Source organism: Xenopus tropicalis, chromosome 8 (assembly GCF_000004195.4).
Source record: "Xenopus tropicalis strain Nigerian chromosome 8, UCB_Xtro_10.0, whole genome shotgun sequence".
Taxonomy (NCBI): Eukaryota; Metazoa; Chordata; class Amphibia; order Anura; family Pipidae; genus Xenopus; species Xenopus tropicalis.
The window spans coordinates 141,390,122-141,412,261 of record NC_030684.2 but is presented as its reverse complement, the minus strand read 5'-3'; the positions used below and the strand labels follow the sequence as shown (position 1 = coordinate 141,412,261).

General features: G+C 49.6%; 1 protein-coding gene across 1 annotated transcript in view; it reads left to right on the top strand.

Moving 5' to 3' along the window:
* Positions 1-206: 206 nt before the first annotated feature.
* The window catches only part of pcp4l1 (Purkinje cell protein 4 like 1), a 39,403-nt gene continuing 17,469 nt past the window's right edge, over positions 207-22,140 (top strand). Inside the window, exon 1 of the mRNA XM_002941152.5 lies at positions 207-314. Coding sequence (XP_002941198.1) covers positions 306-314 — 9 coding nt within the window. The 5' untranslated portion in view covers positions 207-305. The remainder of the gene's footprint in view (positions 315-22,140) is intronic.

The following is a 22,140-nucleotide window of genomic DNA, read 5'->3' as shown; positions in this document are numbered from 1 at the left end:
TCCCACCAGTACCTGTGTGTATGTGTGTGGGGCCGGCAGAGTGCTGGCAAGCGAGGAGTTAACCCCCTGTGCACCCACTGGCACCCTCTCGCCCGGCAGGCAACACGCACCCTTTTTTGGAAATGCAGCAAATGGATGGGGGAGATTCCTATTGGCTGGGGCGAGCTGTCAGTCAGTGTGTAGCCCCGGCTCCATAGGGATGCAGTGAGAGCCTGGGAGAGAGTGAGAGGCAGTCTGTATCCCAGGGAGGAGAGAGAGGAGCAGCTGCGAGAGACATCAGTTCCCATCATTTAGAGACAGACACCATGAGTGAGGTGAGCGTTATCTGCCTGCCTGTAACTGCTTCTCTCTAACTAACTGCCTGTCAGTCTCTAACTGTCTTTCTGTTTGTCTATAACTGCCTGTCAGTCTCTAACTGTCTTTCTGTTTGTCTATAACTGCCTGTCAGTCTCTAACTGTCTTTCTGTTTGTCTATAACTGCCTGTCAGTCTCTAACTGTCTTTCCGTTTGTCTATAACTGCCTGTCAGTCTCTAACTGTCTTTCCGTTTGTCTATAACTGCCTGTCAGTCTCTAACTGTCTTTCTGTTTGTCTATAACTGCCTGTCAGTCTCTAACTGTCTTTCCGTTTGTCTATAACTGCCTGTCAGTCTCTAACTGTCTTTCCGTTTGTCTATAACTGCCTGTCAGTCTCTAACTGTCTTTCTGTTTGTCTATAACTGCCTGTCAGTCTCTAACTGTCTTTCTGTTTGTCTATAACTGCCTGTCAGTCTCTAACTGTCTTTCTGTTTGTCTATAACTGCCTGTCAGTCTATAACTGTCTTTCTGTTTGTCTATAACTGCCTGTCAGTCTATAACTGTCTTTCTGTTTGTCTATAACTGCCTGTCAGTCTCTAACTGTCTTTCTGTAAGTGCTGTCTCTAGCTAACTGCCTGTCAGTCTCTAACTGTCTTTCTGTTTGTCTATAACTGCCTGTCAGTCTCTAACTGTCTTTCTGTAAGTGTTGTCTCTAGCTAACTGCCTGTCAGTTTCTCTAACTGTCTTTCTGTAAGTGCTGTCTCTAGCTAACTGCCTGTCAGTCTCTAACTGTCTTTCTGTAAGTGCTGTCTCTAGCTAACTGCCTGTCAGTCTCTAACTGTCTTTCTGTTTGTCTATAACTGCCTGTCAGTCTCTAACTGTCTTTCTGTAAGTGCTGTCTCTAGCTAACTGCCTGTCAGTCTCTAACTGTCTTTCTGTTTGTCTATAACTGCCTGTCAGTCTCTAACTGTCTTTCTGTTTGTCAATAACTGCCTGTCAGTCTATAACTGTCTTTCTGTTTGTCTCTAAATGCCTATCAGTCTCTATCTCTAACTGCTTGTCTCTAACTAACTGCCTGTCAGTCTCCAACTGTTGGTAACTGCTTATCTTTAACTAACTGCCTGTCAGTCTCTTAACTATCTGTAACTGCTTGTCTCTAACTAACTATCTGTCTGTCGTTGTCTGTCTATAACTGCTTGCCTCTATCTATCTATCTATCTATCTATCTATCTATCTCTCTACTATCTATCTATCTATCTATCTGTCTGTCTGTCTGTCTGTCTGTCTGTCTGTCTGTCTATCTATCTATCTATCTCTCTACTATCTATCTATCTATCTGTCTGTCTGTCTGTCTGTCTGTCTGTCTATCTATCTATCTATCTATCTATCTATCTATCTCTCTACTATCTATCTATCTATCTGTCTGTCTGTCTGTCTGTCTGTCTGTCTGTCTATCTATCTATCTATCTATCTATCTATCTATCTATTTGTATATATTTGTCATCTATGTATCTCTGCCTATCCAAAACTATAGGCTGCTTGTAACTGTCTATTTTTATCTATCATCTGTCTATTAATGAGGTATCTGTAAGTTATCTGTCTATTTATATTATCTACACACGTATATATATATCTTAGTATCTATATATCTCTAGAAATAATAGCCGCCTACCTGATTTTTATCATCCCTCTACCTAAATCTGTCTAAGCTGGCAGTTAGGTGGCTGCTGTTATGTGTCTGTGCCTGTCTCTGTGAGACCCCCCGGTGCAGCTGTCTCTCTATACAGTAAGGGGACGGTGAGGTGAGCGGTTGCCCCTTTGGGAGGCGGCAGTTGTGCATGCTGCTCACATTTCCATGCGGTGCTTAATGGTGGATAAGTCTGACGGAGTCGGGCAAAGTCACATGGGGGTGAATGGGGATGGAGCGGAACGACAATGGGGGCTCAGGGGCAACACCATAGGGGTGAAACTGGGGGGGGGGGTAAGAGACACAGAGAGAAGGGGCCAGAGATACATGACTGGGGGTGAATATTAGGGTGCCCTTGGTATAGTGCCCCCTAAAGCTGATGGAATTAGTAAGGATTTCCCTTCTGTGGAGGTTTGTTCCACAGAGATTGCCCCCGAGTGGGGTCAGGCCGACAGCCCAGGGGCCCCCCGTAGTGTTACACTGGGTTTTACCTGCCAGAACCGGTATCAAATTTATCTGCAGTGAAATGTAATAGCAGCAAATCAATGGCCACCGTGGGACTTTATAACTGGCCTATCGAGTGCAGCGAGCACGTTGCAGCTGATTTGGGTATCAAGCTGTTAAAGGCTAAGTTAACCTTTATATTCGCTTCCAGTCTATCTTTGACAGTCTGATCCCTTCCCATTGGCTCGATTAGCAACTGCCTGTCAGTGTTGGCAGAAAATTCCGCTTTCTTCGGGTTTATACAGAATCAGGGAGTTCCTATTGGCTCCCCCATCTAGCAGAACTGTAATGCCATCACTAAGCAGCGGGCACAGCGGCCAATGGCCAGGCCCAGAGCAAGGGGCCACAGACTTCCACACTGATTATAAAGCAATTAGCACTGATCTGAGGGAAGGTGGCAGTTTGGGAGCAGAGAATGATATTATATCCAATTAAGTGTCAGTGTTAGTCCTGGGAGAGCTGGGGGCAGGGGCAAAGCTCCAGGGTGGGGGCAGGGGCAAAGCTCCAGGGTGGGGGCAGGGGCAAAGCTCCAGGGTGGGGGGCAGAGGCAAAGCTCCGGGGTGCCTGCAGGGGGCAGATATTCTGCATTAGGAGGTGAGAGGGCAGTAGGAGTACTTACCTAGGGGCAAGTAGACTTGTGTTGGAAGCACAGGGTGTCTGTAGGCATTCTACCCCACACACAGTGCCACACATAGAAATGCCCTGTGCCATGAATAGACTTGCCCTGTGCCATGAATAGACTTGCCCTGTGCCATGAATAGAAATGCCCTGTGCCATGAATAGAAATGCCCTGTGCCATGAATAGAAATGCCCTGTGCCATGAATAGAAATGCCCTGTGCCATGAATAGAATTGCCCCGTGCCATGAATAGAAATGCCCCGTGCCATGAATAGAAATGCCCCGTGCCATGAATAGAAATGCCCTGTGCCATGAATAGAATTGCCCTGTGCCATGAATAGAATTGCCCTGTGCCATGAATAGACTTGCCCTGTGCCATGAATAGAAATGCCCTGTGCCATGAATAGAAATGCCCTGTGCCATGAATAGAAATGCCCTGTGCCATGAATAGAAATGCCCCGTGCCATGAATAGAATTGCCCTGTGCCATGAATAGAAATGCCCCGTGCCATGAATAGAATTGCCCTGTGCCATGAATAGAAATGCCCCGTGCCATGAATAGAATTGCCCTGTGCCATGAATAGAAATGCCCCGTGCCATGAATAGAATTGCCCTGTGCCATGAATAGAAATGCCCCGTGCCATGAATAGAATTGCCCTGTGCCATGAATAGAAATGCCCTGTGCCATGAATAGAAATGCCCTGTGCCATGAATAGAAATGCCCTGTGCCATGAATAGAATTGCCCTGTGCCATGAATAGAATTGCCCTGTGCCATGAATAGAATTGCCCTGTGCCATGAATAGAATTGCCCCGTGCCATGAATAGAAATGCCCCGTGCCATGAATAGAATTGCCCTGTGCCATGAATAGAATTGCCCTGTGCCATGAATAGAATTGCCCCGTGCCATGAATAGAAATGCCCCGTGCCATGAATAGAATTGCCCTGTGCCATGAATAGAAATGCCCCGTGCCATGAATAGAATTGCCCTGTGCCATGAATAGAATTGCCCCGTGCCATGAATAGAAATGCCCTGTGCCATGAATAGAAATGCCCTGTGCCATGAATACAATACAGTGCAGAGAGAAGCAAAGGGAATAACTGCTCTCTGTTCCAATAAGTAACTGTAACGCTTAGAACCTTAGAACTTATTTTCATTATGTAGAATTGTATATTTGGGTTTATATTCCCTTTATGTGGGGGAGGGGGGGGGTATTTCTATAGGGAGCCAGTAAGGGGTTAAATCTGAGAGATGGAGAGTCCATGGGGTTTATGGGGTGTGGCTCATAGAGAAGCTGTTACCCACATTCTGCTCTTTGCCCCTGAACTTCCAAACCTTTAACCATTTACTCACCTCTAGAGTGTAAGCTCCTTGGGGCAGGGCCTCCCATTATACCTCTAGAGTGTAAGCTCGTGGGGCAGGGTCTCCCATTATACCACTAGAGTGTAAGCTCCTTGGGGCAGGGTCTCCCATTATATCACTAGAGTGTAAGCTCCTTGGGGCAGGGTCTCCCATTATATCACTAGAGTGTAAGCTCCTTGGGACAGGGTCTCCCATTATACCACTAGAGTGTAAGCTCCTTGGGGCAGGGTCTCCCATTATACCACTAGAGTGTAAGCTCCTTGGGACAGGGCCTCCCATTATACCACTAGAGTGTAAGCTCCTTGGGGCAGGGCCTCCCATTATACCACTAGAGTGTAAGCTCCTTGGGACAGGGCCTCCCATTATACCACTAGAGTGTAAGCTCCTTGGGGCAGGGTCTCCCATTATACCACTAGAGTGTAAGCTCCTTGGGGCAGGGCCTCCCATTATACCACTAGAGTGTAAGCTCCTTGGGACAGGGCCTCCCATTATTCCACTAGAGTGTAAGCTCCTTGGGGCAGGGCCTCCCATTATACCACTAGAGTGTAGGCTCCTTGGGGCAGGGCCTCCCATTATACCACTAGAGTGTAAGCTCCTTGGGGCAGGGTCTCCCATTATACCACTAGAGTGTAAGCTCCTTGGGGCAGGGCCTCCCATTATACCACTAGAGTGTAAGCTCCTTGGGGCAGGGCCTCCCATTATTCCACTAGAGTGTAAGCTCCTTGGGGCAGGGCCTCCCATTATACCACTAGAGTGTAAGCTCCTTGGGGCAGGGCCTCCCATTATACCTCTAGAGTGTAAGCTCCTTGGGACAGGGTCTCCCATTATACCACTAGAGTGTAAGCTCCTTGGGACAGGGTCTCCCATTATACCACTAGAGTGTAAGCTCCTTGGGGCAGGGTCTCCCATTATGCTGATACATGGGAATAGGCATACATACATGGGGGTTCGGGGGCTCGCTGGGGAGACTGGGAGTGAGAGATACAGAGGGGGAAGGAGATTTCTGGCTGAGATGATTCATTTATAAATAGGGCAGGAAGGGAAGGAGATTCCTCAGAGCACAGCAGGGAGTTACGGAGCCGCAGGGAATTCTGCCCTCACTGAGCTCTGGCATTATATAATCCCATCATGGGATGTGAGGCCAACCGGATAATGTACCGCTCTGCTCCCAGGCTTACAGGGATTGGCCCGGAATGCTCTGGGCACACAATAAGCTGTACCCCCATACTGTACTGTCTAAGGGAAACACTATGGCACCCCCTACCCATATGTATAAATACAAATATACAGAGAAGGAATGTTCTGGGCACACAATAAGCTGTACCCCATACTGTACTGTCTAAGGGAAACACTATGGCACCCCCTACCCATATGTATAAATACAAATATACAGAGAAGGAATGTTCTGGGCACACAATAAGCTGTACCCCCATACTGTACTGTCTAAGGGAAACACTATGGCACCCCCTACCCATATGTATAAATACAAATATACAGAGAGGGAATGTTCTGGGCACACAATAAGCTGTACCCCCATACTGTACTGTCTAAGGGAAACACTATGGCACCCCCTACCCATATGTATAAATACAAATATACAGAGAAGGAATGTTCTGGGCACACAATAAGCTGTACCCCCATACTGTACTGTCTAAGGGAAACACTATGGCACCCCCTACCCATATGTATAAATACAAATATACAGAGAAGGAATGTTCTGGGCACACAATAAGCTGTACCCCCATACTGTACTGTCTAAGGGAAACACTATGGCACCCCCTACCCATATGTATAAATACAAATATACAGAGAAGGAATGTTCTGGGCACACAATAAGCTGTACCCCCATACTGTACTGTCTAAGGGAAACACTATGGCACCCCTACCCATATGTATAAATACAAATATACAGAGAAGGAATGTTCTGGGCACACAATAAGCTGTACCCCCATAATGTACTGTCTAAGGGAAACACTATGGCACCCCCTACCCATATGTATAAATACAAATATACAGAGAGGGAATGTTCTGGGCACACAATAAGCTGTACCCCCATACTGTACTGTCTAAGGGAAACACTATGGCACCCCCTACCCATATGTATAAATACAAATATACAGAGAAGGAATGTTCTGGGCACACAATAAGCTGTACCCCCATACTGTACTGTCTAAGGGAAACACTATGGCACCTCCTACCCATATGTATAAATACAAATATACAGAGAAGGAATGTTCTGGGCACACAATAAGCTGTACCCCCATACTGTACTGTCTAAGGGAAACACTATGGCACCCCTACCCATATGTATAAATACAAATATACATAGAGGGAATGTTCTGGGCACACAATAAGCTGTACCCCATACTGTACTGTCTAAGGGAAACACTATGGCACCCCCTACCCATATGTATAAATACAAATATACAGAGAAGGAATGTTCTGGGCACACAATAAGCTGTACCCCCATAATGTACTGTCTAAGGGAAACACTATGGCACCCCCTACCCATATGTATAAATACAAATATACAGAGAAGGAATGTTCTGGGCACACAATAAGCTGTACCCCCATACTGTACTGTCTAAGGGAAACACTATGGCACCCCCTACCCATATGTATAAATACAAATATACAGAGAAGGAATGCTCTGGGCACACAATAAGCTGTACCCCCATACTGTACTGTCTAAGGGAAACACTATGGCACCCCCTACCCATATGTATAAATACAAATATACAGAGAAGGAATGCTCTGGGCACACAGTAAGACAGTTCCTATAATATGAATAATAACATTTATGGGAAGTGAGTATTTCCTTGCTGGGCGGGGGGGGCGGGGGGGGCGGGGGGGGCGGGGGGGAGGCTCATTACACACTATGAGTTCGCGGCTCTCTGTGGATTTGATGCACATTAAATGCCAAAATGTTTCCTTTCCCGCTGCCGCCTTCTATTCCCAGACTCCCCAAGCTCATCCGTATCCATCAGCCAATCGCTACGGGCGGGGGGCGGGTATGTGTATCAATGGGCACGGAATGCACATGGAGAATAGCTGCTGGGCCACAGAGCTTACACTCTACTAGCAGGGTATGTGTATCAATGGGCACGGAATGCACAGGGAGAATAGCTGCTGGGCCACAGAGCTTACACTCTACTAGCAGGGTATGTGTATCAATGGGCACAGAATGCACAGGGAGAATAGCTGCTGGGCCACAGAGCTTACACTCTACTAGCAGGGTATGTGTATCAATGGGCACAGACTGCACAGGAACAATAGCTGCTGGGCCACAGAGCTTACACTCTACTAGCAGGGTATGTGTATCAATGGGCACAGAATGCACAGGGAGAATAGCTGCTGGGCCACAGAGCTTACACTCTACTAGCAGGGTATGTGTATCAATGGGCACAGAATGCACAGGGAGAATAGCTGCTGGGCCACAGAGCTTACACTCTACTAGCAGGGTATGTGTATCAATGGGCAAAGAATGCACAGGGAGAATAGCTGCTGAGCCACAGAGCTTACACTCTACTAGCAGGGTATGTGTATCAATGGGCACAGAATGCACAGGGCACAGAATGCACAGGGAGAATAGCTGCTGAGCCACAGAGCTTACACTCTACTAGAAGGGTATGTGTATCAATGGGCACGGAATGCACAGGGAGAATAGCTGCTGAGCCACAGAGCTTACACTCTACTAGCAGGGTATGTGTATCAATGGGCACGGAATGCACAGGGAGAATAGCTGCTGGGCCACAGAGCTTACACTCTACTAGCAGGGTATGTGTATCAATGGGCACGGAATGCACAGGGAGAATAGCTGCTGGGCCACAGAGCTTACACTCTACTAGCAGGGTATGTGTATCAATGGGCACAGAATGCACAGGGAGAATAGCTGCTGGGCCACAGAGCTTACACTCTACTAGCAGGGTATGTGTATCAATGGGCACAGAATGCACAGGGCACAGAATGCACAGGGAGAATAGCTGCTGAGCCACAGAGCTTACACTCTACTAGAAGGGTATGTGTATCAATGGGCACGGAATGCACAGGGAGAATAGCTGCTGAGCCACAGAGCTTACACTCTACTAGCAGGGTATGTGTATCAATGGGCACGGAATGCACAGGGAGAATAGCTGCTGGGCCACAGAGCTTACACTCTACTAGCAGGGTATGTGTATCAATGGGCACAGAATGCACAGGGAGAATAGCTGCTGGGCCACAGAGCTTACACTCTACTAGCAGGGTATTTGTATCAATGGGCACAGAATGCACAGGGAGAAAAGCTGCTGGGCCACAGAGCTTACACTCTACTAGCAGGGTATGTGTATCAATGGGCACAGAATGCACAGGGAGAATAGCTGCTGGGCCACAGAGCTTACACTCTACTAGCAGGGTATGTGTATCAATGGGCACGGAATGCACAGGGAGAATAGCTGCTGAGCCACAGAGCTTACACTCTACTAGCAGGGTATGTGTATCAATGGGCACAGAATGCACAGGGAGAATAGCTGCTGGGCCACAGAGCTTACACTCTACTAGCAGGGTATGTGTATCAATGGGCACGGAATGCACAGGGAGAATAGCTGCTGGGCCACAGAGCTTACACTCTACTAGCAGGGTATGTGTATCAATGGGCACAGAATGCACAGGGAGAATAGCTGCTGGGCCACAGAGCTTACACTCTACTAGCAGGGTATGTGTATCAATGGGCACAGAATGCACAGGGAGAATAGCTGCTGGGCCACAGAGCTTACACTCTACTAGCAGGGTATGTGTATCAATGGGCACAGAATGCACAGGGAGAAAAGCTGCTGGGCCACAGAGCTTACACTCTACTAGCAGGGTATGTGTATCAATGGGCACGGAATGCACAGGGAGAATAGCTGGTGAGCCACAGAGCTTACACTCTACTAGCAGGGTATGTGTATCAATGGGCACGGAATGCACAGGGAGAATAGCTGCTGAGCCACAGAGCTTACACTCTACTAGCAGGGTATGTGTATCAATGGGCACAGAATGCACAGGGAGAATAGCTGCTGGGCCACAGAGCTTACACTCTACTAGCAGGGTATGTGTATCAATGGGCACGGAATGCACAGGGAGAATAGCTGCTGAGCCACAGAGCTTACACTCTACTAGCAGGGTATGTGTATCAATGGGCACGGAATGCACAGGGTGAATAGCTGCTGGGCCACAGAGCTTACACTCTACTAGCAGCACAGTTGTAAGGTGCAATGGTCCAAGTCTGGAGAGCATAGGGGTGCACTGCTGGTTACCCCTGCTGACACATGGGAGGAGAGGCACGGGGGGCACAGAGATGGGGCGCTGAATGTCCCTTTATATCAAGGGGATAGAATTAGGGGTAGTTGGGGGGTCTTGGGGCAGAATGAAGGAGGGTGGGGCAAATTGGATGTTGGCGGGGCAGCACATTGGTAGGGTCCAGTTTGGCTCCTGTACTCAATAGCGGACAAGGGGATTCCATGAATGGGCAATATGGACCAATGTGGTTCTTTTATCAGCCTTAGCAACTACGTAGCAACATCACCACGTCCCAGTCGGTGCCACAGCTCCATGCCGGCCAATAGCCTGGGGAAGGGATCCGGACCGGGCATTTCTGCCCAATAGAAACTCCCTGCAGCCCAGAAATAGTGTTTTTTGCCACGGAATGATATATTTATATGGGAGCCTCATTATCGGGGGTATTGATGTTGGGCTGCTGGAGTCGGCTCATTTCTGGCAGGTTCTGCCACACGGTATTGACTGAAGCTTCTGCTCCATCTCCTGCCTGTGTATAAAGGATTAACTATCGACTGCGGCTTCTTATTCCCAGCCAATCCATCACTTGCCTTTAACCCAATCAAATGCCAGGGCTCGTTAGGAACCCTGCACTCACAAATAAAGGGCAAGTTCACCCAAAAAGCACCTCTTATTTTAGGGGTTGTCACCTTTTGCCAATGTTCTAACCAGCCATGGCGGTGGGCGGGTCTGTTATGTTGGGGGTGGGATTGTGATGTAAGTGGGGGCGGGGCGTGATGTCGGTGGGCAGCATTCAAGGGGAAACAGGAAGCAAGGCTTTTAGAAAGGTGGGAGCTGGGGGAGGGGCTAGGAGGCAGGATGGGGTGGATCAGAGGCAGGGGCGGGACAGGGGCGGGTCAGAGGCAGGATAGGGGCGGGACAGGGGCAGGACAGGGGCGGATCAGAGGCAGGACAGGGGCGGGACAGGGGCAGGACAGGGGCGGATCAGAGGCAGGACAGGGGCAGGACAGGGGCAGGACAGGGGCGGATCAGAGGCAGGACAGGGGCGGGACAGGGGTGGATCAGAGGCAGGACAGGGGCGGGACAGGGGCAGGACAGGGGCGGATCAGAGGCAGGACAGGGGCGGATCAGAGGCAGGACAGGGGCAGGACAGGGGCAGGACAGGGGCGGATCAGAGGCAGGACAGGGGCGGGACAGGGGCGGATCAGAGGCAGGACAGGGGCGGGACAGGGGCGGATCAGAGGCAGGACAGGGGCGGGACAGGGGCAGGACAGGGGCGGATCAGAGGCAGGACAGGGGCGGGACAGGGGCAGGACAGGGGCGGATCAGAGGCAGGACAGGGGCGGGACAGGGGCAGGACAGGGGCGGATCAGAGGCAGGACAGGGGAGGGACAGGGGTGGATCAGAGGCAGGACAGGGGAGGGACAGGGGCGGATCAGAGGCAGGACAGGGGTGGATCAGAGGCAGGACAGGGGAGGGACAGGGGTGGATCAGAGGCAGGACAGGGGAGGGACAGGGGCAGGACAGGGGCGGATCAGAGGCAGGACAGGGGCAGGACAGGGGCGGATCAGAGGCAGGATAGGGGAGGGACAGGGGCGGATCAGAGGCAGGACAGGGGCAGGACAGGGGCGGGACAGGGGTGGGACAGGGGCGGGACAGAGGCAGGACAGGGGCAGGACAGGGGCGGATCAGAGGCAGGATAGGGGCGGGACAGGGGCAGGACAGGGGCGGGACAGGACAAGTTATTACAATAATGTTCTGTAGGGGGAGAAACAGATACAATAATGCCTTGTGGTATTTAGATGACTTACCCCGTGGGGCAGTTGATGTTTCCCCAGTGCCGGGTACTTTCTGTAGTTCTGCCCCAGGCAGAGACAGATCCGAGTTGCCTCTAACCCCCGGGCCGGGGTCACTCTCCCCGCTTCTAAAAATAACAGAACGGAAAGTTTTTTTTTTGCCTCAGTTTAATATTTTATTAACAGAGAAGGGAAAGCGGCGAGATACGGCCCCCCCCCCCAACCCACACAGATGGAATGTTCCATCAGGGAACAGTGTATGTTGTACTGGGATATGGGATATGGGGGGGTGGGGTAATTTCCAGCAGGGATTGTGGGGGGGGGGGATTCAAGGTCTCAAATACTGCTGTTTATTGTTCCCTTGGCAACCATTGTTTCTACGGAAACAGAAAGCGGCAAAAATAGGAATATTTAGAAATTTAGATAAGGAACCTGAAAATGGTGGGTTTTTGTTTATTTTTAGCATTGGTTCCGCTCCAGCGCCGACAGCATTAACCCATTAACTACCGCTGACTTACGTTTAGTGCGTCGGGGCCAGGGATTGGGCAAGGGGGGGGTTCCAGGGGGCGGGCAAACCAGTGATTGTATTTAAAAAATACAATCACCAATGAGCAGCTCCCTTTTACTGGTCTAGGGCAATTATAGTAATGACAGCAAAGCTCTGATTGGTTGTTAAGGGATACTAGCAGGGTCGGACTGGGCCGCTGGGATACTGGGGATAAAACCCGGTGGGCCCCAGCGGCACAGACCCGATTCCTGTTATCGCTCCCCCGCCCGCCCAACATCAGGGGAGGATGTTGGGCGGTTGATGGGGGCTCCTGCAGGGGGGATGCAGCCGGTAGGGGCCCCTGGGGTGGCAGCCCAGTTGGGCCCTGCACCCCCCAGTCCAATCAGAATATCCAAGGCTATTGTGATACTAATATCTACAGTTAGTACTAGTGGTTGTATTTATAGTTTATGTATGTGAGTGTATAGATTGGTAGGTGTGGGTTAGGTGCGCTGGGTTTACTTGGATGGGTTGAACTTGATGGACACTGGTCTTTTTTCAACCCTATGTAACTATGTAACTATGTAACTATGTAACCCTGGATACAAGCAGACCTGGGTTAAGTAGTATTGCTGCCCAAGTCATGTGACCCCTAACCCTGCCGCCCCACCAACCCCCCCTGCTGCTCTTCCACTACCCCCCCATAAGCTATTGCACCCCCCCAGACACATACCCCTCTTACCTACCCTTAGTCCCAACCCTAGTTACTAGTCTAGGTTGATTGGTTGCTCTGGATAGCATGGGGAATGGGGGGGGCCGCCACACTTACATCCCAGTAGCCCCCAGTGCTGGTCGGACCCTCCCTGCAACGTTTGTCCAATTTATGAATAGTTACAATGGTGCCAGTATGTAATTGCTATACTGTCCCTTTCTGCACTGCCGGTTCCGGCCCTTGGAACAAAGTAGTAGTAGAGGCCAGACTGTGCCTGGGAAACAGCTGCTACATGGTCCCACTCGTCTCCCTACGTTTCCCCTAAAGCAGTAACAAAGTTGTTCTCTCAGCTCCTTTTCTCGCTTTCCGTCCTGCTGCGCAGTCCCCCCCGTTGCCCTGTAATGAAGCAGCAGTGCAATGGCTGCCCTGGCACCGCCCCTTCCAACTGGCACTGAGTGTAATGGCTCTTTAATGGCCCGTTGCAGTTCTTTTAATACCCTTCCCCTGGGCATTTGCCATCTGGACTTAGGTACTTTCAATTTCTGAACGTTCCGCTCGTGGTAAATGCGGAACTGCAGTTTTATTATAAGAACAGCAAACGGAGCCTGCTGGGAACACCCGGCCCTGCTGTGAGCCCCCGATACTGAACATCAGCAGCCATGATTGTTCCAATGTGGAAAACTCTTCCACAGCAGGCTTTGTATATATTAAAAAATGGCCAATTCTAAACAACTTTTCAATTGGTCTCCATTATTTAACTTTTATAGTTTCTGAATTATTTGCCTTTATCTTCTACTTCTTTGCAGCTTTCAAATGGGGGTCACTGACCCCAGCAGCCAAACCCTATTGCTCTGTGAGGCTCCAGTTTTATTGTTATTGTTACTTTTTATTCCTTATCTTTCTATTCAGCCCCTCCCCTATTCATATACCAGTCTCTCATTCAAATCACTCCCTGGTTGCTAAGGTAATTTGAGCCCTAGCAACAGGAGAACTGACCCCGGCAGCCAAACCCTATTGCTCTGTGAGGCTCCAGTTTTATTGTTATTGTTACTTTTTATTCCTTATCTTTCAATTCAGCCCCTCTCCTATTCATATATCAGCATCCTCCCTGGTTACTAAGGTAAAGTGGACCCTAGCAACCGCATAACTGCTCAAACTCCAAACTGGAGAACTGCCGAAAAAAAGTAGAATAATTTAAAAAAACTATCAATAATAAAAAATGAAGACCAATTGCAAATTGTCTCAGTGGCCACAGTGGCTGGGGGATGGGGGGGGGCAGTTCAGCCGCACCTAATGGAGTCAGTAATGACTATGGAGAGTCATTAGTGGTTCTAGAGGCGGTTTGGGTCCTTAGATTCATGTCTGCGCTGCCATATCCCATCTGTGCTAATTGCCTGATCCGTCGGAGCCTCTGCCAATCACAGGGAGGCATCTGTCCCCGTCTGACCAATAACACGGGGCGCTGGGGTGCTGCTAAATGACTCCCAGGGCTACGTTCTCTCTCATTAACGTTCCATTAACCGGCAGATTGGAGCAGACTGACTGCCGGCCACTTTCCCATCTCTCCCTCCTGCGCCGGGAAATCACAGTAAAGGACCATTACGTTCTAATAAAGGCCAGGCTGTGGTTTAACCCCTGCAGTGCTGGAACATGGAAACTCCTTCTATGATTAATACATTGGCGATGGCGCAGCTCGTTATAGGCACCAAACTGTATAACATTACAGTAAGTGGGAGCTGAGATTCTGCCTCGCCATAGGGTGGCGCTAGTGTTGGTATGTGAGTTGTGCTTCTATAGGGTTCTGTCTAAGGGAACCAGTATGGCAGCTGAGGCCCTTGTGTGTAAGTAGGTTACGTGCCCCCTTTAGCCATGCCGTGTCCCCAGTAGCAATGACATTCAGGTTTAGTAGACACGGGCAGAAGGCAGTTTGGTTGGGGTGGGTGGGGGATTATCAGACCCTGAGGACCTCTCTAACCCCTGAGGTATGTGAGTGTCTCTGGGTTTAACAATGGATGTCTATTTCAAGAGCTAAAGTGCTGCAGGAGAGTGTGGGGGTGGGGGGAGACGAGTGCGAAATGCGACGAGGAGATGGGCTCCCTTGAAGGATGTTGAGGAGAAGGGGGGTTTAGAGGAACGAGGAGGCCTCTGACAACTGCAAACTGCAGCAATCTGTCTTGTAGGGAAACAAATGATGTGTCAGCAGGGAAAGCATCCAGAGCTGAGGAGCGAGACGGAGACTGGGAGGCAAATGGGGGCCTACACTGGTGATAGACATGGGGGCATTTGGGGTACAGCAGAGAGAGAGATGGAGAGAGGAGGGGTAATGAGGAACGGAAATAACATGACTTTGGGCAACTGGGCATAGACTGAGATGGAATGAAGAGGGGCTTTGGGTGCAATGAAGAGGGGCTTTGGGTGGAATGAAGAGGGGCTTTGGGTGGAATGAAGAGGGGCTTTGGGTGGAATGAAGAGGGGCTTTGGGTGCAATGAAGAGGGGCTTTGGGTGCAATGAAGAGGGGCTTTGGGTGATTAAAGCTGTAGGCATCTGTGTGTGAGGCTCAGGCAGAGATGAAAGAAGAGACAGTCTGGGGGATAGAGTTGAGGGCTACTGGGTGTAAGGCATTAAAGAAGATGAAAGGAAGAGGGGCATCGATAGACTTGAAGGTGCCTTGGTGGGAAGCACAGACTGAGATAGATGGAATTTGGGCTTGGGATGATGACAGAGTTGGGGCATCTGGTTGCGAGGCCTAGATGGAGATGTGAAGAAGAGGGACTTTTGGTGATGATAAATTTGAGGGTTCCTTGGTTAAAGGCATAAGCAGAGATGGGTGGAAGAAAGGATTTGGGCGATGATACAGTTGAGGGCACCTGGATGAAAGGCTTTGACAAAGATGTAAGGGCTTTGGTCCTAACTTTCATCTGAGGTAATGACTTTGGATGATCATAGATAGAAATGGATGGAAATGGGTGGAAGAGGGGTTTTGGATGATGATAAAGAGATGGATGGAAGAAGGACTTGGTGATGATAGAGATAGAGAGAGAGAGAGAGAGAGAGAGAGAGAGAGGGGCTTTGGATCATAATATAGTTGAGGGCACCTTAATAGGAGAGATTGGCAAAGATGTAAGGAGGAGGGACTCAGGTGGAGGAATATTGGCTTTGGGCTGACATAGAACCGATGGAATATAGGCATAGGGGCCATTTGGAGAGAACAGGGGCTGAGGGGTAATTGGACTGATGGAATATAGGCATAGGGGCCATTTGGAGGGAACAGGGGCTGAGGGGTAATTAGGGCACATGGGTAGGAACATGTAGATGGGGGGGGAAGGGGCTTTGGGCGATGGTACAATAAGGGCACATTGGTGTTTGGCACAGAATTAAAAGGGAAAGGGGCTTTGGGCGATGACTGACTGGGAGTGAGGCCCAGAAGGCAATGGAGGGAAGAGAAGCAGAGGAACATATTAGAAACCCCGTGGGGTATTTGCCGTGGAATTAGTTTCTCATATGATATTGATCTCCAGGATAACCATACTCTAAGCATCTCTCCATTTGCCCTAAACCCCCACAGTCTGACGCCGCAATCATTTTGTATTGATTATTGCATCTTCTCTGGCCAATTAGCTTGATAAATAGGCAATCAGCAAGAAGCCCACTGTGCCCCTGACCCAAGATGGCCACTTACTATAATGACATCACCAAGATGACATCATTGTTCTACAGAAAAATGTGGCAATGCCACGTGCGGAACATTCATGGCATTTTGCTGTTGGATCCAGTCCAGATGTATCTAGATTGGCCTATTGCACATCTCTATGGAGACATTTGGGGGGGCATTCTTGGCTCACATGTAATTTCCAGCAGTGTTTGTGTGGGTGGGCTCAGGCAATGTGTAGGTGGGCACGCAGAGAAATTCCACCCACGCTGCTGGCTTTGTACTCACCGTGTGTTGGTCAAACTTTCCTTCAGAACAACCTTGGAATGTGGGAGACGTTCTAGCAACACAAAGGGGCGGAACAAATGTACAGGATAGAACTTATAGAACTTGTACTGAAGCCTTGTCTTCTTTGTCTGTCTGCACTGGTCTCTATCTATCTATAATCTATAGAAACATTGGGGTAACAGTCACCCCACTATAGTTCCAGGGGTACCCAGGGCACAAATAAGCACTCACCCCAAATCCCCCCCTAACTGGCCTTCAGGCTGGGCCCCCTTAGCCCATAACAAGGTTACAGATATATAGAAACATTGGGGTAACAGTCACCCCGCTATAGTTCCAGGGGTACCCAGGGCACAAATAAGCACTCACCCCAAATCCCCCCCTAACTGGCCTTCAGGCTGGGCCCCCTTAGCCCATAACAAGGTTACAGATATATAGAAACATTGGGGTAACAGTCACCCTGCTATAGTTCCAGGGGTACCCAGGGCACAAATAAGCACTCACCCCAAATCCCCCCCTAACTGGCCTTCAGGCTGGGCCCCCTTAGCCCATAACAAGGTTACAGATATATAGAAACATTGGGGTAACAGTCACCCCGCTATAGTTCCAGGGGTACCCAGGGCACAAATAAGCACTCACCCCAAATCCCCCCCTAACTGGCCTTGAAGCTGGGCCCCCTTAGCCCATAACAAGGTTACAGATATATAGAAACATTGGGGTAACAGTCACCCCGCTATAGTTCCAGGGGTACCCAGGGCACAAATAAGCACTCACCCCAAATCCCCCCCTAACTGGCCTTCAGGCTGGGCCCCCTAGCCCATAACAAGGTTACAGATATATAGAAACATTGGGGTAACAGTCACCCCGCTATAGTTCCAGGGGTACCCAGGGCACAAATAAGCACTCACCCCAAATCCCCCCCTAACTGGCCTTCAGGCTGGGCCCCCTTAGCCCATAACAAGGTTACAGATATATAGAAACATTGGGGTAACAGTCACCCCGCTATAGTTCCAGGGGTACCCAGGGCACAAATAAGCACTCACCCCAAATCCCCCCTAACTGGCCTTCAGGCTGGGCCCCCTTAGTCCATAACTAGGTTACAGATATATAGAAACATTGGGGTAACAGTCACCCCGCTATAGTTCCAGGGGTACCCAGGGCACAAATAAGCACTCACCCCAAATCCCCCCCTAACTGGCCTTCAGGCTGGGCCCCCTTAGCCCATAACAAGGTTACAGATATATAGAAACATTGGGGTAACAGTCACCCCGCTATAGTTCCAGGGGTACCCAGGGCACAAATAAGCACTCACCCCAAATCCCCCCCTAACTGGCCTTCAGGCTGGGCCCCTTAGTCCATAACTAGGTTACAGATATATAGAAACATTGGGGTAACAGTCACCCCGCTATAGTTCCAGGGGTACCCAGGGCACAAATACGCACTCACCCCAAATCCCCCCTAACTGGCCTTCAGGCTGGGCCCCCTTAGCCCATAACAAGGTTACAGATATATAGAAACATTGGGGTAACAGTCACCCTGCTATAGTTCCAGGGGTACCCAGGGCACAAATAAGCACTCACCCCAAATCCCCCCTAACTGGCCTTCAGGCTGGGTCCCCTTAGCCCATAACAAGGTTACAGATATATAGAAACATTGGGGTAACAGTCACCCCGCTATAGTTCCAGGGGTACCCAGGGCACAAATAAGCACTCACCCCAAATCCCCCCCTAACTGGCCTTCAGGCTGGGCCCCCTTAGCCCATAACAAGGTTACAGATATATAGAAACATTGGGGTAACAGTCACCCCGCTATAGTTCCTTGGCGGATAATTCGCCCGTATACGAGAGCAGAGCAATTTGGCGCCGGCTGCATCTGTTCCAACAAGGGGGGGGGGAGACCAATAGAGACGCACATGAAAGCTGAATGGGGGGGAGAGAGAAATCTGCTGTCGTTTGTCTCTTGTGATTTAACTGCGACTTGTCACATTCTAATTATTCCCCCGGAAATCTTCATTTTCTCTCATTCACTCACAGATAATTTGCCATTTAGAGGCAGCGCCAGTCATTAAAGGGGAAGTTCATGTAACTTTAAGTACTTTATAGATGAAGAGAAAAGCAAAATACTTTTTTTCCCTTTGGTTTTCAGCCCCATGTAGGGGTCCCTGAGTAGATTTGAGGGCCCAGCCTGAAGGCCAGTTAGGGGGGGATTTGGGGTGAGTGCTTATTTGTGCCCTGGGTACCCCTGGAACTATAGCAGGGTGACTGTTACCCCAATGTTTCTATATATCTGTAACCTTGTTATGGGCTAAGGGGGCCCAGCCTGAAGGCCAGTTAGGGGGGGATTTGGGGTGAGTGCTTATTTGTGCCCTGGGTACCCCTGGAACTATAGCGGGGTGACTGTTACCCCAATGTTTCTATATATCTGTAACCTTGTTATGGGCTAAGGGGGCCCAGCCTGAAGGCCAGTTAGGGGGGGATTTGGGGTGAGTGCTTATTTGTGCCCTGGGTACCCCTGGAACTATAGCGGGGTGACTGTTACCCCAATGTTTCTATATATCTGTAACCTTGTTATGGGCTAAGGGGGCCCAGCCTGAAGGCCAGTTAGGGGGGATTTGGGGTGAGTGCTTATTTGTGCCCTGGGTACCCCTGGAACTATAGCAGGGTGACTGTTACCCCAATGTTTCTATATATCTGTAACCTTGTTATGGGCTAAGGGGGCCCAGCCTGAAGGCCAGTTAGGGGGGGATTTGGGAGATGTGGGGGTCACTGGTCAAGAAAGTGATGCAGGAGAGCAGAGAGCTGATTGGTTGGTTTTTGTGTGGGTATTGGGGGGGTCAGGTCAGACTTGGGACCTTATTTCATGTCCCCATTTGGAAAGGGATTTGGAATAAAACAACCCCAAATGACCCCCCCTTATGCCATGGGGTTACAGCCGAGGTCCCAACAAGTTGTATCCGTGACAGAAAGGCCCGGGGCTGTTTAGTCAGAACTAATTGAGAATTCACCCCGTTGCTACAGAAACCCCGGGGGCCCATAGATACCACACTGTCACGGTCGGCACCCTAAACCAGAACAGATGCCAAGTTCCCTTGTCTCGGCTCGGCTTCACCAGTGTTGTGACCGCCTTTGGCTTCGGGAGGAGCCCTCAGCTACTCAGATGCCACCTGGACTTAACGAGGGGAACGAGGCAGGAGTTCTGGCAAGCAAAGGGGCACGACTGTAGATAAAGTCAGTTAGGCCGAAGATCACGGTACAAATAGGGTTAAACAAGGTCGTCGTCAGGCAGGCTAGGTCGGGGCGGGCAGCAATCAAGGATAGTCAGACAGGCAAGGGTCAAACCGGAATAATCGATACAGCAGGATGAGACGAAAACGTAGTCGAAGTACAAGCCGAGGTCAGATATGGAAAATCAGGATAGTCAGGAGCAAGCCGGGTCAAAAACACAGGAAGGCAACAAGCAGGATACAGGAACAAAATACACAAGGCTCAAAAGGCACCAGGAATCAAATCCTATCACGGGCAATCAGTAACTAAAGAAAGGCCCTTTAAATATTTCAAATTTGGCGCCATTGCGCGCTGACGTCATGCGCCGTGCGTCATGACGTCATTCGTCAGCGCGCCTGCGCCTTTAAACATGCGGAAGTGCGCGCGCGCGCACACTATGGAGGAGCAGGCACAGAGGCAGAACGGCGCGGCGGGCGTCCCCGCCGATGGCAGCGCGGCGGGCGTCCCCGCCGTGCCGGTAAGGCACACTTCCTTACATTACCCCCCTCTCTAGGGGGGGCCACTGGACCCCCAGGCTTCTCAGGAAACTTTAAATGGAATTGTTTCCTGAGGCGATCAGCCTTGATGTCATCAACTGAGACCCAAGAGTTCTCCTCAGGACCGAAGCCTCTCCACCTAGTAAGATATTGAAGTTTACCTCTCACACGGCGGGAGTCGAGGAACTCTTGGATCTCATACTCAGGCTGACCTTCAATCAACACCGGGGGAGGAACAGACTGATGGCGAGTGTTAGCAGCAGGTTTAAGGAGAGAAACATGAAAAGTATTAGAAATTCTGAAATTAGGAGGTAACTGAAGACGGACAGAAGATGGGTTAATTATTGAAATGATGGGATATGGACCAATAAACCTGGGACCCAGTTTGGGAGAAGGAATCTTTAACTTAATATTCCTGGTTGATAACCACACTAAATCCCCCACCTTATACTGGGGAGCCTCCCTACGGGATTTGTCAGCAGCTTTTTTCTGGGCTAGGGAAGCTGCAGATAGTGAATCATGCACTAGCGACCAGACTTCAGAAAATCTTAAGACAGAGGAATTGGCAGAGGGTACAGGGGAATTAGAGCCAGAAAAAGAAAATGCTTTGGGGTGTAACCCATAAACGACAAAGAAAGGAGACCTCCCTGAGGAGGAATGGGTAGCATTATTGTATGCAAATTCTGCCCAGGGAAGTAGTTCAGACCATGTGGACTGGTTATCGGACACATAGCACCGGAGATACTGTTCAAGGGACTGGTTCACCCTTTCAGTTTGACCGTTAGTTTGGGGGTGATAGGCAGAGGAAAAAGATAATTCCGTCCCAACCAAAGTACAGAAAGCACGCCAAAATTTAGAGATAAATTGAACCCCCCTGTCAGAAACAATATTTTCAGGAAATCCATGAAACTTGAAAATATGCATAATAAATAAATCAGCCAGGGTTTTAGCAGAAGGGAGATGTGGAAGAGGAATAAAATGAGCCATTTTACTGAACCTATCAACCACCACCCAAATCACTGTTTTACCCTGAGAAGAGGGCAACTCTACAACAAAATCCATGGAAATGTGAGACCATGGTTTCTCTGGGATGGGTAAGGGATTTAACAGACCCTGGGACCGATGATGAGATGACTTAGACCTTTGGCAGACTGAACAGGAACTGACAAAAGTTTTAACATCCTGTTTGAAGGAGGGCCACCAAACATGTCGGGACAATAAACAAATGGTTTTTGCAATACCGGGATGACCCGCCACCCTGGAATCATGAGCCTCTCTTAATACTTGCTCCCTAAATACCTCAGGAACAAACCATTTACCAGATGGTGTCTCAGCAGGAGCAGAAGACTGTAAAGGGGACAATAAGGAAGAGAGGTCAGACCTCAAGGTTGCAACAATTATCTCCCTGGGAATGATAGGAGTGCACTCACTAGAGTCGGAGGAAACTGAGTCGAAACTCCTAGAGAGTGCATCCGCCTTGGTATTCTTTGAGCCGGGCTTAAAAGTTAAAGAAAAATTGAACCTTGAAAAGAATAAAGCCCACCTGGCTTGCCTTGGATTCAGGCGCTTAGCGGATTCAATATAAAGTAAATTCTTATGGTCGGTATAGACCGTAACTAGATGTTTAGCCCCTTCTAAAAGATGGCGCCATTCCTCGAAAGCCAATTTCACGGCCAGCAATTCCCTGTTCCCTATGTCATAATTGATCTCTGCAGGTGAAAACTTTCTAG